Here is a 23,017-nt window from a genome sequence, read left to right on the forward strand (position 1 = left end):
TTTAAAGGGGACAGAGAAGGTTGAATAGGTGACAAGACAGCTAAGGCACTGCAGGTCCTCCCCAGCACATTAGTGGGTGCATCTCCCTGTCCCATGACATGCCTGCATGTCATGCAACCCACAGGTGCAGTCCCATTTAGATATGAACTGTGTTAGCCAGGCTTTTAAAACCTACTTTCAAGCGAAGCATCAAGCTAGACCCTGTTACAAACACTGTGACAGAAAGGAACCAAAAACAAAAAACAAACAAACAAACAAACAAACAAAAAAAAAAAACCCCACACTTTTAGAAGAACATACATTTGTGTAAACATACTATGTACTCTCACATACCTATGTTGCTTTTTTTCTTTTTTCTTTTTTTTTTTTTTGTCAGCTCGACTAGAGTGACTACAGTTTTCACATGGAAAAGACCTGTGATTTTCCTAGCATCTCTCATGGTCTCTTTACAGACAATGATGTTTGTTTTTTGTTTTTTGTTGAGTAGGATATGCCTTTGTTATTTATTTGTACAGAGTAGCTACACTACAACTTTTAAAGCAGGGATTTCCCACCCACCCCCCCCCTCTTCTACCCTGCAGCTGCAATTCAATACAACCCATTTTAAACACGTTTACTAGCACTTTCTCTGAAAAGGAAGTCCTTTGTTACTGCAGATAGGTATCTGAAATGCTAAGTAAGTTTTAATGCATATATATATATATATATATATATATATTTTTAAAGACAATTACAGCTGTGTATGCATTTTCTGTCCTTAAGCACCTAGAGATTGAGAAGGGCACTAACAAACAGGTCCATTATTGCTCTTCTAGTAACTGCTAGAAATCCCAGCCATCAACTAAAGCCACCACTATACTGGGTTCGATTTAATTAAAAAAAAAAAAAAAAAAAAAAAAAAAAGGAAGATTTATTTATTCTTGCCCTAAATAACTTAAAATAACTCACTGAAATTATGTTGGGTTCTTTTAACAGACAGACAGTTCACTCCACTGAAATGATTAACTCCAGAAGTTAACATATGACAAAACATATGGATGGAAGAGCTGAGAAAATGGCAGATATTAACCAAGACATTAACATGTTCTGAACCAATGCCCAACAAATGCTTGACTAAATGATGTGACCTGGTGATTAGATAGCATTGCAGATATATCCTCAAAGTGTGTGACTAAGTGGTGTGATACAGATACCATATAAATCTTCCTTGTAACTAAGACACAGTCAACGTACATAATCACAAAGCTAATATTTGAGCTAAGCAATTGCTTTTTCCCTAACAACTTTTAACCCTTTTGTGACCAAAATCATGTTTCTTGGATCCTTACTCTAGTTGCAGTTTAATTGCACACTTCAGGAAAGAATTGAACTTATTAGCTGAATTTTTCTATTTCCAGATTATCTGATGTGAAAGTGAAGTCATTTTTATTCGCAAAGCCTAAGGTGGATGTAGTAAGGGTCCCTAATCACTCCCACTGCTATCCTGGTATGGACTAGAAGTTTGAGTGGAAAGTGACTGCAGACTTGTAAGTATCAGCTGGCATTTTATTATAAGAGTACTTACTGTCAGACGTCTTAAAAGGGTGCTAGTATTGAGATTATGACCTTCAAAAATCTAGATATTTCTAAGAGTATCTATGACATTTTCTTGTAATGGGTTTATTTTAGAGTGAAAAAAAAAAACTTTGAGTTCCTTGCCTACTGTAATCTTACTAAGACCACATTGTCTGGTTAACAATGGTGTATGCTGACTTCCGTGGACGTGTGCTGAATTAAGCCAGATAAATCGGTCTCTGCTTTTCATAACACTGTAGACGTGTCAAGAACAACACAAAACATTATTAAAATAACAAATGTGAAATTTGGATGTATTTCCTATGCTTTAAGCTGTTTAGGTTTTTTACTACATGCGTTTAATGTGGTGACAACAGGCTTGTCTGCCTGCCTTTCTGGCTTTTCAACACCTTTAGGCCATACTGCTGGCACTGCAACTGCTGCATGATGATGCTTGAAGGCAAGCCAAATGCAAGGAAATGTGTTACTGTTTTCTGTAGTAGCAAGCTGATGAAGGTCACTTCTTTTAACAGGAGCAACATGATAGTCTGGAAAAGGAGAGAGGCAAAATCCCAGCCAAAAAACTGTCTATTTTGGTCCTTCAGTATTTAAGTCCTTGCATCCATTTTTTTAGAGGGGAAGGATTTTGGTTGGGGCTTCCTTTTATCCATATCTTCTTGTATTTCCAAAGGAAAAGCCTTCAGGTTGTCATTCACACAGGGGAGGCAGAACCTTTTGGAGTAAAACAAGCTACACTCCTGTAAAAAAAAAAAAAAAAAAAAAAGTACACACACAAAATGGAACTGGTTAAGTTACAGGCTCTCTAAATCACATTTATGGTTAGAATTCTCTTTCTTCCTCATTTAGCTTATGAAGACGTGTCTCTGCTGGAGGAGCTTCCAAGTTCTTGCACTGCCATGTGAGTCTTGAAGTGTCAGAAAGCTTTTCCCCCACCAATCTCCACATAATGCCCTAAGGGCAAAAACAAGCAACAAGAACGTAGGCCAGGGGCTGTAGGCTCACAGAGACTCTAGTTGCACCTTGTTCCACAGCTCCCAACAAAACATAGCCTTCTTTGTATCAATCTATGTGCTTGGTACTGCCCTAAGGGAATATCAACAGGCATAACAAGTATTATAGTAATGAACACCACAGAAGTGTTCCGTGAATAACCAGAATAGCTAAATGAGTTTAATTCAACTGCGATTTCATCCATTAACCAAGATTTCATCCATTAACCACCTTTATCTTGAATGTATTCTTTTGATTAAAAACCCAAAACACGTGTGGTACTAAAGATGGAGTTGATGCCTCTTGTCTGAATAGATGATGGGAAAGTATAAAATCTCTTGTGCAAAGAGGAAATATTTTTGCTGCCCTTAAAATGGAATGACACTATGATCTGACATGTTTCACTGACATTCAGTTAGCTGGTGTTACAGACCCAATTTTTTATTTTTCACACAGTTAGCTCTAATAAGATGTGAGAGGTATTGAATAGGAAGAAGCAGAAATGGTCTATTTGCAGTGCACAGTTTAAGAACTTGAAAAGTTTGTTAATATATTATTCTTTAGCCCTGTGGTGAGGCTGGAGCTCATGGTTCTCCTGGTGTGCGGATCACTAAATTCCAAATAGGATTTAATGGGTAAGCTGGAGCTGGTGTTGCTGATGGATTATTCTTGGGGATTTAAACATGAATAAAGACATCAGTTCAGATGGATCAGGACATCTTTCTGGGAGCAGTGGGCTCCCTGGGTTTTACCTAAATAGCAAGCAAAGTTTTCCTCTTGGCATAGTCATTTATGGCTGACTCTGGGGTCTTGGCTTGGATATTTCTGCTTTTCTATTCTCTCTTTTGTTTCCCATGTCACTCCCCACACTTCGGTGCAGGGGTAACACATGACTATATCAAAATCACAATCAGTCTGCCTCTTTGTGACTCTCAAGCCCGAGGAACAACTTTCTCTTCATGTATTGTCCTTTCTGGACTGCCTGCCAGGTTTCTTTGTATTCAGAGGTAGTGTTAGACTACACCCTGTTCCTTGAAAAGCACTGTGAACAGTCAGAAATGGGATTTCAGTTGTGCAACCTCCATAGCCTATTGTTTTTTGTCTCTTGGTATCCCTAATACTTTAAGATGCCAATTAAAAAGGGGAGGTTAGAGTTTAATTTAGCCCTGCTGTTGTTTGTATTACACTATGGCACACAGCTGCCCCCACCCCAGGTCAAGTTCTTGGCTCCATAATGGTGGGCATTGCCCCATGGGATACTAGGCAAAGGCAAAGAGGGGTGGGGTGAGAAGGGTCGCCCCTTGTTCTGCAGATGGCAAACTCCGACATTAAGACCCAGCTCCTCACAGGTAATCAGCTTGCATTCTTTCAAGTGAGTTGCCTAATTATTTTAGCTGATTTGAGCCTACGGGATGTAGGCAAAGTTTGCAATATGAACAACTCCACCTCTGGAGGGTGGGTCGAGATACCCTTAGTCCTCCCCTGTTCTCTCAAGCACAGGTTACTTCAGCCTACCTGTTGTTTAAAAGCCCTACAAACTACACTTATGTATATTCAAGCCCTTCTTTGATCATTATCCTAATAAGGTTCTGTGCTTAACAGATAATTCTTTAGTGTGTTTTACCCTTTCCACAACCAAGGTAGGAGAGGGCCAGGCCTGTTTTCAATGCTGTTTTCATTGCTTACTAGTCCAATTCAGGCAAAATTGATTTGCCAAAGCTTACTGCCAGAGTTTTATTCTACTTTCACAAGGATCACGTCTGAAAGTAATGTACGTGGATATTATCTTTACCACACTTGTAAAGGAAACTCTGTGTAAAGGAAATTCTATGTAAAGAAAAGATTCTTACTGACCTTGTCCAGGATTGTCCTCACATGACTGGAAGTTGAGTGGAAAGTAGCTGCAGTGCTACGTATATCACTTAATACCTACAGTCATGTCCAAGGTCAGTGTTTACTCAGCGTCTGCAGTGGTGAGCAATAAGGGATGAAATTTGCTTCCTATCTTCTTCTCTTCTCCAAAAGTCACCTTTTTTCTTTTCCTATGTTTAGTGTCACAACAGAAGAAGTAACTTAACTGTTTTAAATGACTAATACGGTCAGGTTATATCACTTCCTCTCTGCTTTTCTGAAAGGGAAACAGGGAGAAGGGTGGTTGACTTTTCTAAGGGTTTTTAAAATCATTGTTATTATCTTCCTTTTTATAGCGTTTTGGCATGTTTAAAGACATTACAGATAATCATTACAAGAATTATTTCTGGTTGGACCCAAAGCACTTATCACCATACTGTGTCAAAGATTGGTTTAGTAGAGTGATATATGCTGCCAGCTGACTGGAATAAATGAACTTAGTGAGACTTGAAAGAATATTTGAAGTGAGCTAATGAGCACACTGCAGAACAGCTGCTGAAGTTTTAATTTTCCTTGGCACACCAACTACAAGGAAAGACACTTTAGCCAGTGTAAGGGGTGCCTCAAGAAAAGCCTAAAATCTGATCAGCTGCTTAGATACAAAAGGTAGCAAATTAAATCCAATTTGGCCTTTGCCAAATCTAAGGTGAGAAATCTCTTAATTTTGCCTCAGGTTAAGCTAGTAGTATTTTGAAGTAACAGAAAAACTAAAGCAACCTGCCATTGAAAGTTTTCCATCATAAAAGTCTGCTGCTTTGCTACAAGGGCCCAAGAAAGCATGATTTTCTTTACCTTCAATGCTTATGTTATAAAACACGATGGAAATACTCAGAATAGGGCTGAACTGATCCACTTGGGTCAAGCACAATCAGGAACCCAAAACAACCCATGGAATTATTATCCCAGCTTTGGCTCTCTCCACAGCCTTGGTTAATTTTTTACTTCTCTGCACTCTAATTTTCCCTACATGAAAGAGGAATAGTATGTGTTTACCTGCTTTGGTGTGGGTGTTTACAGCGTTAATTATCATTTCTGCAAATCTCTCTCAATGTTACCTAAGCCATATTGCTAAAGACATTTTGTAACCATAGTCATATGTGTGATTCACTATCTGGCCTGGCCAGTTTGGTAAGAAATTTATTTTCAATTATTTACAATCAAGGCTTTGCTTTGAGTGATACCATCAGGGAAATCTTGAAGACTCAGATAACAACAGGTAAATGATCAACATATTTCCACAATAGCCAAAATAGCCAGGAATGCTAAAAGATTAAGAGAAGCTTCCACCAGCTCACTGCTCGTGTCCTCTATAGATTGTCATGCCCTAAATTAAATGAAACAATTAATAAATCTCTTAAATTCAGAGCCTCACCTTCATTCAGAAAGATACACTATGTGGAAAGATACTGAGAGGTTGAAACTCAGTATTTCTGATAAATTTAATCGCTAGAGTTGGAAATATCTGTCAAATCCTTCTTAAATTCAAAACACAGAATTTGGGGATGAAACCAGCAAAATGTGCTCAAGTTTGCTCAAAATACGCCTCACTTGCTAAATCTTGTGTTGTTAAAAAGGAGTGATAAACCTGGCTTGTTAGGGCAGGAATCAAGCTCATAAGCCCAAACTATCTGACTAGCTTTACTGCTTGCATGTTTGCTCTTACTCTTGCTGTTCATAGGAGTGAATTGACTGCCAGCCAAGACAAGGACATTGTCACAAGGAAGATCTTGCTCACATGTGAGCTTTGCCTCTACAGGCTGTAGGTACACAAGTGCCTTGAGCTACTAGGCTAGAGCCCAGCTATCAAAAATGTAACCAGAGAGCTTTAGGGCTTCATCTGACTCCCACAGGAGTCCTCAGGTAATTCCAGAAAGAAAAACAAATCTCAGTTGCAATCTCTAGTCTGACCTTTTTGTGATTCTCATTCTTTTAAATGACAGAGGAGATTTCAGAAATGGAAAACAAACCTGAACAGGAGAAAGATGTTATGGTACAATTTTCTCCTCTTAGGACAGTGCACCAAATCTGTCCTTGATGTTAACTCCCTGCAAGTCAGAACTGCACCTAAACTTGTCCAAGCATGCCAATTTCTTTTTGGCTGTGTCTGTCTAACCCTCTGAATTTGGTCAGTGTAATTTGACCCTGTTTTTTGCTCAAGAGAATTTGCTCTAGTTCCCCCACAGAAACTGTCTGGCATTGGCAGCTGAGCTCTTTCAGTTACCCAGATTATCTCACCTCATGATCTGAGCAGGGCCAAAGGTTACTTTGGCCACCAGGCTTGGCCACCAAACATATCATGAAGAAAAAATTCCACATCTTCACAAAGTCATTAGCAGGTTTGTTTTTTAAAAAACTCCTGCTTCCAGCTACTTTTAGGAAGGATCACGTCACGAATGCTGGACCCTAACTGCTGCAATTATGGATGGGGCTGAGATGGTTAAATGTGAAAACTGCTGAAGCTGACATTCAAGACTGAGGTAAGCTCTCACAAATGCCATCAGCTGCACTTTAGATTGAAATGCAGCACTTCAGGAGACCAAATGAACACTTTGGAAGAGAACGCCAGGATCTGGCTGCTGTGAGGGTGATGGTGTCCAGTGTAACAAATATATGCTGCTGTCTCTGTAAATGATCAGATGGCATGATCTCCATTAGGAGATATTTGGCATGAGTCATGTATGAGTCTTGCCTATATCTCTTCAGTCACAGAACTGGCTCACTAAGGGAAAGGAGTGTAACCTAAAAGTTTTCTCAATTCATTGTACTGCCTCAAAGAAGCACAGTACAGCCTCAGGACACTGATAATTGTGTAATAACTTCTCTTCAGTTTTACTTTGAACTCAGAGCAAACAAAAGGACCAATTTTGCACTGAGGAGAAGGAATTAAAGCAACTGTAATTTTACACCACCTTTCTGAACCGCACTCAGAATTCGTAGCTTAAGGTTGCCTAGAGGCTGCTACTCAAATTCCTTCTTCAGAGATCTGCTGTAGCACTTCACAGCTCTTCTCCCTGCTCACTTTCTACACCAGCTTTTGGAAAGAGGATGGTGCAAACCTAACCATTTGTGGACATTCATACCTCCTTTATGGAAAAAATTCTACCATTGGTATAGTATGCTGCTGCAAGGAAGGACCTGAGAGTCTTGAAGCAATACATGATCTCCCTCACATCTTCCTGTGCTAAGACAGTGGAAAAGAGCACTCACTGTGTTTGTGAGGTTGGATTGTGTAAATAGAGGAAACTTCAAACAGAGCAAACACTTAAAGTTGGTGACCACTTTCATTTACTAATATGAAGAGCTTTATGTGGGAGATCCAACAAGACAGATAACCAGCGTGCCTTAAAAATAGGCTGTTTGGGTCTTCGTTGTTGTTTGGTCTTTTTCTAGTAGGTCGCAGGGGCTGGAACAAAAAGCAGTGACAAAATGCTTGTTTTGCTTGTTACTTACTGTACCGACACACACTGATCTGCTACACAAACTGCACTGAGACCCAAGGATGAGGAATTTGTCCTTGTCAGAGGTGAAAGGATCCTTCATAACATAGCTTTCTTCCAAAAGCCTAGAACAGAATAATTCCAAACTTTTAAGGGTAGATTTCACAGCAATGGCAGGAGAAGAGTTGAAAGGGAGAATCAGAGGGAGGATAAAAAGGCAGCAGCCCTCCCTCCTTGGTTTGCACTGCCTAGTGTTGTACAAGTAACAGTGGAACAGCTATGCCACTCCCTTCCTTTTTAAAATCAACCTTGGGCCTGCCTTCAGTCTTAAACTGTGGCACTTCCTATCTGTAACTTTCCTCTGAAAAGGAGAGCAATTGGTGATCATCTCAGCATTGCCTTACGAAGTTTTTCTCAGTGCTCCACCTTAAAGTGTTTTTTTAATCTTCCATTTTTATGACAGGCACTCCTTCACATGGCCAATTTAAGTACCTTGCCAAGTTATCATCTCAGCTGTAGCACTTTCAATAAGGAGTTCTCTTTGAAAGATATGTCTGCAAGTATAAAATAAAGAGAGCTTTTACTGCTCTTAGTTATGCCACTGCAGTAAAGTTAAGGTTCCCATCTCTTGCAGACAGGAGCTACTAGCACAGAGCATTATAATGATCTGAAATATTCTGACCTTATCTCAGAGACGGTACTGTTTGCTTCAGGGTATTGAGGGAGTGCATTTATTAGCAACTTGGCAACCTGCTTGGGAAAGACTAATGCCTTATTATTCCTGAGAGCTCCAAGCAAAGCGTTACTGAAGTCAGTTTGGTGTATGTCTGCACAGCACATTCTGCAAGGCTAGCTTATTCATTTATTTAAATCAACCTTGAACTCTATAGTAAAATGGAGTACAATACCTATTTAAAAGATATTCTGACAACTCATACTGTCCTTTACTTGTCTCTCTACATATGTACGTACCTAAATGTTTGTATGTGTGTGTCTGTGAGTGTATTCCTTTCTCGCTTTCCCATCCACTCAAACAAAAAATGGTATTGCTCAAGCCTTCGCTGTTAGGAAAGATCAGGCATGGGAGAACACCTTGTCAACAAGTCTTCCAGCATACAAAGATTGAATTATCTTTGTAAAACTCCCCTTGCAAGCCTCACAGTCTTAACATAGCCATCATCAATGAAGACACCTGGCCATTGTACAAGCCTTCATGTTTGGCATACATTTCCTGCAGTGCTTAGGACTAATGAGTAGACCAGAAAATAAGGCAATAAAGGTAGTCTGTAAAGGTGTTTCTCCTATGCGTGTATGGAAGTGCTGTTATTATAGCACAAGTATTCTTTTGCTGTTTGAATATGAATGGTTTAAATAAAGCTGAGATGTTAACAATGATCCGGGTCAGTTTAAAAGTAGGAGTCACATTCAGCTTTGATTCAGACTCTTTACATGAGTACCTCATTGAAGGTGATCCATCATTCTTCTGAGTGGGAGGGGGAAAACTAGTAGCACTGTAGGATTTGGAGTGATAAAAATACAGCTGCCCAAGGATAACAGAACTGATGTCAGCCCAAGCAGGCGGTGACCAACAGCTGTTTCCATTTTACAAGTAACTGAGCAGTCTTAGTAAGCTGAAACACTGAGTACATGCCTGACTTCCAGTTCCAGTGAGGTCCTGACCGTGTCTGCCTGATGAGTTCATTGACCAGGATGGCCTCAAAAGAGCTACTCGTACATTTAAAGCTAAATGTTTGTTTTGTGGGGAGTTTAACGTCTGCAGACAGAGTCGTGACTGCATATTTTCTGGTCAAACTATCTCTATTTGGTAGAGAAGGAAAAAGCTTCAGTCTCCTGAAATGTAAATATGTACTAAATTTCCACACATTTTAATGTTATACATTCTGCCAAAGTTTTGTCTAATTCATGCAAAAAGCAATGCTGTTTGAAACTCCAAATGTCAAACAGCTCTTAAAAAGTGTTTCTACCGTATGTATGTAATTCTTGTTATGTTTACAGTGTTACCCAGCTGATACAGCTGTGAGGTAAAGGGCTATTCCCAGAAACGCTAGGCTGACAGTCAACAATATTCTAGTACGAAAATTATGGTGCAGGTAAATCGTAGAGTGGCCAGTGCAGTGAGGAAGTAGGTTAAATACGAGTCTTTGCATTGCATTGAAGCAGGATGAGAAAGTTATTTTTTTTCCTTTGCTATCGATGCTGACAATTTTTAAGATTTCCTTCCTCTGGAAAATGAAGGTCATCTTAAATCCCAAGCCTCATATTCAGGGTCAATATGGCATGTTATTGAGTGTATGTAGCATACATCATTCCACAGTACAAGGCTTCTAATGCCCATAGCAGAAATGAAGTCTATAATATGAAAAATTGTACTCACACAATAGAGCGCGTGTTTGGTGGCTTCTGCCCATAGTAGGTGTATGGAGCTGTTAAGCCACAAAGCTGACATTTGAACTCTCCTTTAGGCTGAGCTTCTTTGTGAGAATCCATCTTCAAGCTACCTACAAAGAAAACCAAAAATATTTTAGCTCCAAAAGGCTGTACTTGGAACATATTTGCAAGATAATTAAACTAATGTGGGACATCTGGCTATGCAAATTAAAATCCAGCAGGGAATTGACTGTTACAGGCCTTGATTAGTAAATCATTTCTCCTAAATCAAGTTGATTTCCCATGCCCCAGTTACACTTCCAAATTCCTCAGACAGGTTTGGAAATTACAGCCTTGGAGCCTAACTATAAAAGCCCGCCTGCTAATTTACAACTTGATCGAAGAAAGAGTTTAGGTAATGGAGTACATAGCTGTGACCTGGAAAACACTTTGCTCGACTGAGGCCTATACTCCGTAAGCACCTCCCCACCCAGTGTGCAGCATCCCCATCTCGGGCTGCAGCATCCGTCTCTTCCCATGACCTGCAAACGGAGCCTGTGGAAGGGCTGGGATTCCACTCAGGAGGCAGGTACCAGAAAGGTAGGTGTTGCAATGGTATACTTATAGGAATGCCTATGTACTTTTTCTTGCATTTTGACTGCCACCTTCAAACAGAGTTTTGTGAGCTTAACTGTGGCTGCCTGTTATTATCTGGCTTCCAAGGGAAGTGAGGCTGATGCAGTCACACCACGTGTCTATCTAGAGTGTTGGCCCAGTCCAACCAACCAAGACAGAGAAGGAGGTAGTCTCAAAAATGTTTAGGTCTTGTAATTTTTAAGAAAATAGGTAGAAGAGGGAGACTCTGCTTTGTCCTCACTGAGGAAAAAGCTGCAATATGCATCCGTATGTTACTACACATCAGAGAATCCACCCAGGCAAAAGCTATTGTCCATCTCTAGGAAAGACTTCAGACACCCACTCTAAAGATGTAGCTGTCAGTCATGAGGTACAAACTTTAGGATGCCATTTTTCATCATCTTTGGTGCTTAAAAGACAACTTGTTTAAAATCTTGGCCATTGATTTACACTTGGTAACTGATACCACTTTATCTGAGAGTCATACCCTTCAGTTTTCCAAAAGCATGGCATGGAATGTATTCTTTTAGGATTGATTTCTGTGTGTATGTGTGATCAGATCAAACACAACGCACATGCCCAAAACCTGCACTGATCCATGAATGGAATGTGACTGCTTGTTTGCAAATTGGATATCTTTACTCACCTGCAGCATTCTCTTGAATGGATGCATTTACCTAGCTAAAAGCTTCAATTTTCTAGCCAACTGCTAAGAGCCCTCAGATTTTCTATGGCACGCAGTTTTCTGCTGCAAACCCATCACTTTTGTAAGTGAAGCACAGCTTGCATTAGGCTGTCAGGAATGTGAAACACTAGGAATCACTGGAAACACTGGACTAGTCCAGATTTGGTTGTGTGTGCTCACAGATGAGCTGACGTACAGCTCTCTCCTGCCAAAGAACAGAGGCCATTCCCCCTTCTTCTAGCCTCCCAGCCATACCCTTTGCCTATAGGGCTGATTCAGTTCATTAAGGCTGTGTCTCTACTAATGTTTTTATTCAGGTCAGGGGCATGCTTTGGGAATTAACCGTCTGACTGTCCCCACCTACCACACTTTGGTTTGCATCACGGAGCAACCTTAAGGCACACAAACTGGACTGTTTCTGATGGAACTAAACCGGAAGACGTGCTCCAGAGGTGCACCTAGTGCCCTCCAACCTGAACGCCCAACTAATGGGCATTTGATCCACAGGATGACTAGAAGCGTTCTGAAACACCCTCTGAAACACATACAGAGTGGGACATCAGGTACTCAGCACCAAACACTTCGGTCTATGACTTCAGCCTTATTGCACCACACTACCTACTAATATAGTCAAAAATAACAGAACTGCCTTACTTTTCTTTTTTCTTCCACTGTCTTTTTTTCCATTGTTTTAGTAAGTTAAACTGGCTTGTGGAGGGATCCAACAACTGCCAACAGTAGCCCAAAGTGAGAGGCAAAACTTCACAGCCAGGAGAAGGGGAGGGTTGAGATGAGGGACCTGTATTTCCCCCTTTCAGTGACAGTGAGCTGCTATTTCTGCTCACCCTAAGTGGTGAAACCGAATCTATAGAAACATATGCTGCTAAGGTGAATTAGGGGCAAGGTGAAGCAGAGCTGTGACTACTTGTTACCTAATATTCCAGAAGAACAGGGAGCCCCAAGATCCTTAGAGGTTACAGAGGTTTCATACTGGACCTTTAGCTCATAAAGCCTCAGCCTGTTAAATCCTGAAACTTAATTTCGCAAATAGTCTCCCTTATCCTGTCAAACTAATTCCTTCACTCCCACCCCTGCTTTCCACTGCCATTCCTTGCATTTCAGCAGTATAGGGAGCTCTCCAAATCTAACACCAATGTGCCTGGGTGCTGGTTTAATAAATACATCCAACCCTTGAATACCTTAGGCAACTACGTGTTTTGGAAAATGATGTAAACCTTGGATATTGTGTATTTTACTTACCTCACAGGGATGCTGAGAGACTTGAATTAACTAAAGCGCTTTCAGATTTTTCAGCTAGATATAAGGCATGTATATGCTATGTACTTTTCCTTGTACATTAAAACTGGGATTCTTCAAACTATACACAAACTGAACTGAGAAGTCTGCTTTTTGAAACCTAAATTTTAGCGTTACCAGAGAAATCTCCCAAACATACCCAAAGCTGCTTTTTCTGTAGGTAGTCAGTAGCAATACGAAGACACCCACCTGTCTGAATGAGACTCAGTTCAGAGCAATGCGTGTGATTTTTGGTGATCATTTTTTTTAAAAAAAGGGAAAACAGTTAAGCCTGCAGAGGTAGAGTATGGAAGATCACTTGAATTAAATACAGAAGGCTGTCATGGTTACGTTTTCTTTAAAACAAACCAAAAAATTAAGAGCAACAACAACAAAAGAGTATTTATGGCAGTGGGAATCACAGACTTTGGAATGAGTGCGTCCTGATCCCAAGTCAAGAGAACAGCCCCGGGTTCAGAACTGAAGTACGTTAGATATAGAAACACCTGCTCTCTTATAGACTGTTGGCATGCAGAACAGAATCTGTTCAGTGACTACCACTGGGAAGGAATGATATCTATGCACAAACAGATTTTTGGCCATGCCAGTTGAAAAGCATATGATCCTGCCTGCAAGGCACAGACAAATTTATGATGCTTTCCATTTTACTCCAAGCTACAGGTCACTGGCATCAGCTGCACCAAGTTTCAGTTCATTGGAACAGCATTTGTCCTGAGAGCTTGTCTATACAGCAGCACTTGGGAAAGTTAAGGTCACTAACCCAAGGTGTGAATTTAATACACACACAGATTTCTGTGTGAATGCTCCCATTCAGAAGTAAAGTTTGCTATATAACAAAATAAAGCCATTTTCCTTCTGAAGAAAAAAAATTAATGGTAGATTTAATAAGTTTTTTTAACTTACGTGCATGTACTTCACACTTTCAGTCTAAACCATGAAGCAGACAAGTGCTAAGATGCACTCTCACAAAGCTTTTAGTACTTTCACTCTTCTGCAATTAAAAAAAATCCTGTATTTTTATGTCAGATAACTAATGTGCAGAAGCAGTTTGCAGGTAAAAACACAGTTAAGAGAGACACTCTGGTTTATCACTAAGTAAACTCACTGGTTCAGCCCTATACCCAACCTTAGCAAAATGCCTGATAGCTTGTCAGAGTCATAGTATCTGCCTCCCTTCCAAGCAAACATATGAAGAATGAACGAGAACTAGTTTCTTTCTAGCACACCAGCTACAGGATGACGGATCTCTTGAGGAGGAAAAAAGTCTACAAGACTAATCCCTTTATAATCAAGGCAGGCAACTTTCTGACCTCAAGTGACTCAAATCATCACCAGTGCTATCGCTGGGGTTTTCCTCTTTTCTTTGGGAATTTTTGAAGTACCATGCCCCAGAAACATGTCAAATATCTGGTTGGCTTGGATGTAATGAAGAAGTCTTTAAGAACAGCTTGTTTAGAACTGAATTCTGCCAAAGCATTTGGCATTTTGGCTGTAAGCCGCAAGGTACTTAAACACATACTTACTTTGAGCACATACATAGCACTTCTGAAAAGAACACAGCTACCCACACATGCCTGATTACAAATCAAACCCTGAACTAGCACACTCAGCAGAAACCTGCCAAGTCAAGCCCAGAATACTGCAGGACACGTGTGAGGTTGGCCCATGTGGCATGGTGAAAGGTAAAGCACACAGATTTGAATGCAGTACTACGTAAATAAATATAGTAAAAGGAAGGCACAACTTAGTGGTATAACAGTGTTTCTCCATGCTGTGGCTGATATATGATATGGATGGGGGGGAAATGGCTCTCAGTGCAGTTCTCTAGGGACTCCTGAAAACTTCAGGGCAGTTCTGCTTGGAGCACTCTGCTAACAGGCCCGGAGGGCATGCCAGAAATAATAAATCACCATTAAATTGTCAGAGTCGGTGGCAAAGTAGTAGCACAGATAAGTAATCTGATTTTCTTTGCTTCAAACCTTATTAGCACAGGTCTTTACAATGCATGGTTTCAGCCCCTCTTAATTCTCTGCAGGAGACTCATGTATTTGAGTCACTGATAAACTAGAGAAACTATGCAAGAAACTGCTTACAAACAGACATAGACTTTGATTTGAAAGGGTGTCAGATAAGCCCAGCATTGACACCCCTTTAATCCTATCAAACTAAAGCCTTGTTTCTTTTTCCTGCCAAATTTTTCCAGCACTATCCAGTGATGATGACGATAACCTATTAAAATATTCTCAGCTTGATTCTCTGTGGTACACACTGCTCTCTACTAGACTGCTAGGAGCCACTGAGTTCGTAGCCTAGCAAACGCTGAATTATTCTGCAGTGTTTGGTGTGGTATAAGTTTAAATACACTTCAGCAGCAGAAATGTACTCACCTCCTTTAGAAAACTGATCTGTTGCCTAATTGCTCAGGTAATAGAGAAAACAGCAGAACCTTCTTACTTGCTAGTTAATTCCTACACGAACAACTCTCTCCCTCCAGTTCCTTCATGCTGTTGCCCTGAAGGTATGCTTAGGTCACTCGTTGGCTGCCTCCCTGTTCTTCCTTTGAGCTGACTTACCTTGGGTTCCGGGTAACTAATTAGCCCAGGAACGCAAGTCCACTAAGTGCGGCCACTTGGAACTTCACGCCCATTACGTCCCCAAAAGATCACTTGACTACACTGAACCTTACACTTGCTACAGCAACTTCTCCCTTCAGACCAAGGGAATAGTGCTGGTATTGCTATGATCTGTTTGCTCTGAAGGAATTGAATCCCTGCAGTGCACAGCTTCCCTCTAGGCAGTGATCATGTAGCAGGCCTAAGCCCTGCTTCTTCATTGCTGCTTGCATGGGATCTAGGACTCCCCATGGCAGCAGGGTAAACAGCCCTCCTAGGGGCTAATCCATGCAGCTAGCCCTGAAGGCCATGTGAAAGCAAGCATTTTTTCTAAACAGTTATAGGGAATGTTTGAATAGGGGCGTGTCTGAAGAAAGAGAGGAATAATGTATATAAGCAAATCAAAACCATTCCTTAGGTAAAAAGTCTTTATGAACACAAGATGAATCTCAACAAAGCATTTCTTCAAAAGATACACGATTTTTAAACGCTAAGAAATCAACACTTTTAAAAAAAATCCAGTCCAAGTACTCCTTACTTGAATACGGCAGGCAGCCAGCTCTGAATTAGACAGCATTTAATATAGAAGAATCTCAAATTAAGTGAGAATTTAACAGCTTCACACAGGAATGCTGCAACAAGGCACTGATTAACTGGCATATACCACTGGCCCCTAGTGGACGCACCAGAGCTGTACAGCCATGGTGACTGGCTGTATTTCTGTCAGTAGCTGCTAGGAATCCTTGTTTCAGCGACTCAGCTGAACCTGTTAAGAGTGACTCAGTTGTAAAAACACAACTAAGTGGATCACCGCAGTAAGAATGATTTATAGGATAAAATAAAAGTAAGTTGCCAAGCATGCATAGTATAAGCCATACCTATGTCTGGTTGCAGAGGCATGGTGAATGGTAGACCTCTTTGTTACACGACAGTACAAGTATTACCCCAAACAATACAAACATAGGTGGGAGAATTACAGCATCATTATATTCTCCTCCCCTTCACCACCACCCCAAGAAAAAAACCACCAAACTATCCATAGTCATATCTGTTTTTCCACTCAACTCCTCTTTCCTTTCTTCACTTCCAAAAGATTTTCCTAAGCAGAGCACACAGCTTATCACATCATCATCCATGACGCCATTCTAACATTCTGTATGTAAAATGGCTCAGAAATTAAAGGAAGGCAAGGCAAGTTTGTCCCTCTTTTCACAGCAAAGTTATAGGGATACAGTGCCAAGAAGGCAACACACGAAATCCAAACATCGAAATTTTATCAGTTCTGGATTATAACTATTCTTTGCCTATACAAGGTATACCAGACCTGAGGTCTGATATCATTAGATCTCCCTTCTGATACAGCCACAATAAATAAGCATGCTATGGCCATAGGTTACATCCTGTCCTGAACTGATTTTGGCTCCCCTTCAAACTATAGCTCCCTATTACAGCTTTGTTGGATTAATATCCATAGAGTCTTACCATCCTATTTTTCGCCTGCTATTAACACATAAGGGATGGTGGTTCCCTTTAGGTTGTCCTTTAAGAAGAATTATGGAGGGCTGCACATGCACCAGTGAAAAGTATCAGCACAGTTAGGCACAATCTAAACTTAGTGCAACACTTTCCAACATAGTCTAAAATTTGGAACAGCAAGATTTTGTGGAAAAACACAAGGAGAGGGTAACACGGTGTATCAGGAAATAAGACACTGCCAGTTAACATAATCCTGAAAGCAGTAAATATAGCTTCAGTGATTTATCTCCCTACTGTAAGCAAATTCGCACCTGTAAGGAAATACTTCTCACCCGCACTTGGGGGTTGTGTATTACCATGTCACTGATGTGACAGCCAGTGCCCATTCTCCTCTATGACGAGCAAGTTCAACATTAACATAGTGGGGGAAGTGAATTCTTTTCAGCAAAATGTGACTGATGCTCTCAGTTTGTTAGGACTGAGCTCAAGGTAAGGATTACATAGTGAAGTAAAGCAAAAGCTTTAAAAAGGAAAAAAAACCCCACAAAACTACTCAGCAGGGTATGAGGCAAAGAGTGTCAGGTTCAAAATGCCTGAGAACACAAAATAAAGTCCTCGATCTTCTACATACGTAACTTTCCCATGCACATAGCCCCACACACCTTCTTACAGGCACTGTCCTTTCCCCTGAAAGGCACTTAGTTTGCCAAGTTTTGTTGTCTCAGCTATTGTGAACAACAAGCAATGAGGAAAACTGAAGAGACAGATACTCCCAATATGTTTGATGAAGCCAAGAAGCCCATTCCCAGTCAACCGTTAGAAAGTCTTCTTTCCCAGGGCACTTGGTGGAAGTTTTGGCACAAGAACTTACAAATAGGTAACCCCACACACACACACACAACTTTGAGGTTATTGTTTTTTTCTTTGATTACAGGTTACAGTTGAAATTAATCCTTCAGATGTGGACTAGTGATTTCCAGACTTTGTGACTTATGTATATGGTAAATCCCTGTTTTTTAACCATATAGCAATACAAATGACATGAATTCAACCATGCATTAATGGTGTGAATTTCTGTTTTCAGATTAGTCTGTTCCTCTCAGAAAGACTTGGCCCCCCAGTCATTACTTGAATTACTTAGCCTAAAAAAGGTGCAGGAATTAAGGCTGAATTTGCTCCTTTCAACACTATCAGATAGGTATCAGGCAGACTCACTTACAACAACCATTTCCATACCTTTCTATTTGAAACAGGGCAATTATACTTGTTCTTAAACAGGGGGAGACATCTTGTACCATAGGCTGCTGAACTTTGTGCATGCTCTGTAGTCTGCACAGCCTGTTCTGCAGAGCATGTGTGTTTATGTTCTCCTCCTCCATAAGTTTCTGGACAAATTTACAGCTCCATTCATCACAGGTAGAAAAAAAAAAGGAGGAAAGCAGGATTTTTCACATGTGACATATTTCATCAGAGAGAGAGATTAGTGGATCCTAGAATTCACTACAACTGCACAGCTGAACACTCCTACTGGGTCATGTGCTAGGAGGGCAGACATGCAAAATCCTCGCAGCTCTGGTTTGTCTCCCAGGAGACTCGAAATACAGTGAGGATCAGCAGCATCCTCAAAGAATCACAGATACTTACGTAACTTTCCCTTGGCTTCAGTTCTCTCTCTGTTAAGCAAGGATAGATTGGTCTAAGCTTACACTAAGGCCCAAGTGAAGAGCATGGACTACAGAGTAGAGCTAAGTAAGCAGCAGAATTGATAGGGTCTTGATAGTAATCTTATATGCCATATGTTTATGTTAAGAGTTGGTAGAAGTACTAGATACAGCTATAGATGAATAAAACTTAAGAACATTGTGATGTTTATGTTACAGGTTTAAATGTATGTTTCCTTTTTGTATATATGTATGCATCTGAATGTGATTAATTAGTAATACATTGACTTAGTTTATGTTAGGAAAAATACAACAAAATAAGTGAACAGATTGGGGTAGGGGGCCTAGTGGAAAATTATTATGGTATAGTTAGAAGGATACCTTATAGGAGACAGCATATTTATGTGATAGCAGGCCAGTGAAAAGGAAACAGAAAGATCAGGTAAAAAGTGCTCTTTCTGCCAGGCACTGAGAAACAAAACATAACAAAAAGCTGACCCTCCCTTGCTTTACCCTGACCTAGAGAAATAAAATCAAACCCAGCAATCATATGGCTAACTGATTAGTTTTTAATTCACATCTCAGGTCTCTGCTTATCTACTGGAGGTTTGGCAGCTACTTTTTTGGCTTTGTTTGTTGTTTTTTGTGTCAGTAAAAGATCTGCTTTAGTAAACAGGGCAGTGTAAGGCTAATGTACATGCTAGGAAGTTTAGTGTCTCAGCAAGCCTGGGGAACAAATCTCCATTCCCAGTGAGGTTAACAATGGAATCCAAATCTTCTACACTATCAATTCAAAATCTTATTCAATGGAACACCTCCAAACAACCCCAGGTTGCTGTGTGTGCGTGCAGAACAAAACTTTCAGGGGAGTCTCTACTGTTCTAATATTTGTAGGCAAGATGTAAAGTAATGCTCTTGTTGCACCAGTTACTTTGCCTGAATAACTTTTCCCTTTACCCGGGAAACTAAGGCATGAGGAAAACAACATTTTGACACAGCATCCTGAAGCACGAAGGACTTAAATTTTGTCTATATAAAAAACATACACTATTTGAATTGTATGGATATAGTTAAAGCAGAGGTTCACATCAGTACAACTTATAAGCTATGTCAATTAAGGGAAATAAATCAGCATACAATATCTTTATAGCTATCTTTACAGTGTTATTAACTTCCTCCAAATGGGTGTATTGCTAAAATTACAGCAGGGGAAAAATCCTAACTGAAAAAGCTTAACCAGTGCACAAACCTTTGAATACAGGTATAACTAACTACCAGTACACAAATCCAATTCTTTGACTCACAGAGGCCTGTACATGGAAGATGGCTCAAGAGATTTAGTCCACCATTCCCAAGACACAACTGACTTCATTTTGATAGCAATTTGCAGTATGTTTATAGAGACTCTCCTACCAGCCCTAGTGCCTTACAGACAAGTAATAGGTTAGTGAACAAGTCTAGATTAAATCTGAAGGAAAGTCACATGACTAAGCTCTCTCCTTAAGCAGTCAGACCATTTCCTAGCATTGAGATACAGAGAGATTTATGGGGGTTCTCACAGCAGATCCAGAAACTGTGGTACTTCACCTCCCACGCATTTTACAAAATCCCTACCCTTGTAGTTTCAAGGGGAACTGAGCACCTAATTGTTTCCATGGCTCTAAGGTTGTCCAAGCACAAAGCTGTGATCCTGAAAAGCCCTGTTCAGGTGCAACCTCTTATTGGAAACATCTAAACTTCACAGGACCTGAGGGCTTTCCCTGAATTTCCTAGGGTCCTTAAAGCTCCACCTTTGCACATGTCCAAAAGTACTGTTGCATAATGCTCTTGTATGCCTCTGAACTTTCCTGGGATCCTCTGCACAAGCCCCTTTGAGGTGGCATCCTATAACTCCAACCTCAACTCAGCCAAGTTCCTTTAAAAAAAGGAGTCTGTGGCCACTATGTTCTTTTAAAGAAAGTATATGCTTTATATTTTAAACTATTGCACAGAAGAAAATGATCAGAATCAAGCTTTGGCTCCACATCCAGACTCAGAGGGTGTCTCCTCTGTTAAGTGCGTGCTCTAGTCAGCCAGCTACTGTCAGGCTTGTGCTATTTCTCTTCACCTATGCTCCTCTCACAATTGCTTCTGCAGTTTGAAGAGGAAGGCCCCTCTGCTCAGTGTAACTTATGGTCTAGTGATTTGGGCACTCTGGAGGTAGGAAGTGCATATCTGAAGCCTCTCCCGCCCCACACCAAGACGGGGTTTGAATCTGCTCTCCCACCTCTGCAGTGAGGCTCTGTCTACCTGCTGTCTTCTGCAATGAAGAGGCCCTGTGCTCTGCCTCTGCAACAGCACTTTGAAAGGCCAGCAAGCCTCTTAAGGAGGGGTATGGCCACCGGTCTTCCAGAAAGGCCTCCAGCCTGGGGAGGACAAAGGAAACACTTTCTTCAGACCCCGGGCACACTGTCTGCACAAGACAAAGATTCACCCCTGCCTACTGTTAGCAGTAGCTACCTCCAGGTAGGTCAGGGGCCTGGCTGCCAAAGGCAGGCACAACTCCAGCTGGCCCGGCTCGGCCCGGCCCAGCCCAGCCCAGCCCAGCCCCGCTACTCCGGCTCTCCCTGGTGAGGGCCCTCATTCAGACGCAGCCCCCAGTCCCGGCAGGAACCGCTATGGGCACAGGCGAGCAGCGGCTCCCAGAACCCCCCAGCCCAACCCCAAACAACCCCTGCGGTCGGCGCAGACCCACCGCGCCGCTTCCTGCTTTCCCGCGCTGGCGCAATGACGCCGCGGTCCAGCCCTGCTCCTCCTTAAAGGGCCAGCTCGGCCTACCGCGCGGCTCGGCGGAGCGCCCGGCCTCTCGCGCCCTGGGGGCTCGAGACTGCGCGCGGCCCTTTCGGGGTAAAATCTCGCGTTGCTCGCTGATAAACGCGAGAGTTTTGCAGAACGGCAGCGGGAACTAAGCGCGAGAGAAGGGAAGCCGCGCGGCTGGAGCGGCAGGGGACGCGCGGCCGGACCGTTAGGCGCGGCCGTTGGCGCCGGCGGTCGCCCGGGCGAGTACCGCCGTGCCGTGGGGCGGCGCTGAAGGGCCGGCCTGGGCAGCGCGCCGGGAGCCACGGTGGGGGCACCGGGGGCTCCCGGGCGCGGGGAGTGGGGGCGGGAGGTCGCCGGGGTGCGGGCCGGGGGCGCAGCAGCGCTTTCGTATTGCAAATGGCACTAATAATTGGAAGAGAGCAGCTAAGATCGGAGAAGACTGCAAATCGTGACTATACTTAGTGGTCCTGCCAGAGAGGATCTCTTTTACTAACTGAAGTCAAGAGATTCTTTGTCTAATAATAAAAACTTGCAAGTTACATTCTTGGATGTGAAAGAAGGTTTTGCCTTTTGGGCACATGAGACCCTGCAAGTGAGAAGGTCACTGCTTTGTCTGAAATTAGTTGCAGCTGCTGCAGATAATAAAAAGTTGCTGGTCACCAAATTTCAACAAGGAATGAGCAAATGATGAAATATGAATTGAAATCTCAGGAGAGCGCCTCTTTATCCTTTGGCTGTAATGCTTGAAATTGGGCTATGCAGCCTCACCTACATCCCAAAACAGAAAACAGGCTGATGTAATAATATTCAGCGTGAACTCAAAGTTCAACAAATCATAATTATTCATGAAAAAGTTCTTCACTTCCAGAGTGCAGTCCTATGTAAAGACTAACAGAAACAAATCAGATAGCAGTTCATCTAAACAGCCAATAAAATGTTATTTCCCCAGCCAGTCTGGATGTAGGAAACTTTATAGAATTAGGCATGACTGGAGTGCTTGAATGATCTCCAGGCATCTCTAGAGAGGAGAGGGTTACAGCTGCAAGCTTAAAACTGGCTAAAGACTTCTCTATGAAAGTTATTAAGGGTTCTTACTCTATTAATTATATATTCTATCTATATTGACAGAAGCGCAGGCATGCTCATTAAATTTTCATATGAACTGTGACAGATTTTTCTATTTTTTTTGTTAGTAATTTGCTTGCCATAGAATAGAGCTTCTGGAGAGAGGCCAGTATACAGAAGGGATGGTAAGGTCACCATAAAAGTAGTCTGAATTTAAATTAGCTTCAGATCTCTAACCACTTTTTTAACTGACACATAAAACTGGATTTGGTTAAATTCACTTTTCGGGCTAGTCGAATGGTTTGGAAAATACAAGGTAGTCTAAACCACCTATATAGATGCAATGCACCATTAGTATAAGCAAACCGTGTTCTGTAATGAGGCAGTGCTAAGAAATCAGGTATTTTTTACCAGGGATACTGTAGTTATCTATTACCAGTAATAGCCCAACTTCTAGACAAGTTC

The 23,017-nt window shown here is 41.5% G+C and overlaps 1 protein-coding gene across 1 annotated transcript; it reads right to left on the bottom strand.

Annotated features, from left to right (window-relative positions):
- Positions 1 to 899: 899 nt before the first annotated feature.
- On the bottom strand, positions 900 to 21,745 carry CDPF1 (cysteine rich DPF motif domain containing 1). Its single transcript, XM_026114150.2, has 4 exons — positions 21,423 to 21,745; positions 10,309 to 10,428; positions 7,927 to 8,038; positions 900 to 2,312 (listed from the first exon to the last, which is right to left on the bottom strand). Exons 2-4 carry the CDS (start codon positions 10,419 to 10,421, stop codon positions 2,163 to 2,165), a joined length of 375 nt encoding a protein of 124 aa, XP_025969935.2. The 5' UTR covers positions 10,422 to 10,428; positions 21,423 to 21,745; the 3' UTR covers positions 900 to 2,162.
- Positions 21,746 to 23,017: the final 1,272 nt, after the last annotated feature.

The sequence above is a fragment of the Dromaius novaehollandiae genome, chromosome 1, assembly GCF_036370855.1.
Source record: "Dromaius novaehollandiae isolate bDroNov1 chromosome 1, bDroNov1.hap1, whole genome shotgun sequence".
Lineage (NCBI taxonomy): Eukaryota > Metazoa > Chordata > Aves > Casuariiformes > Dromaiidae > Dromaius > Dromaius novaehollandiae.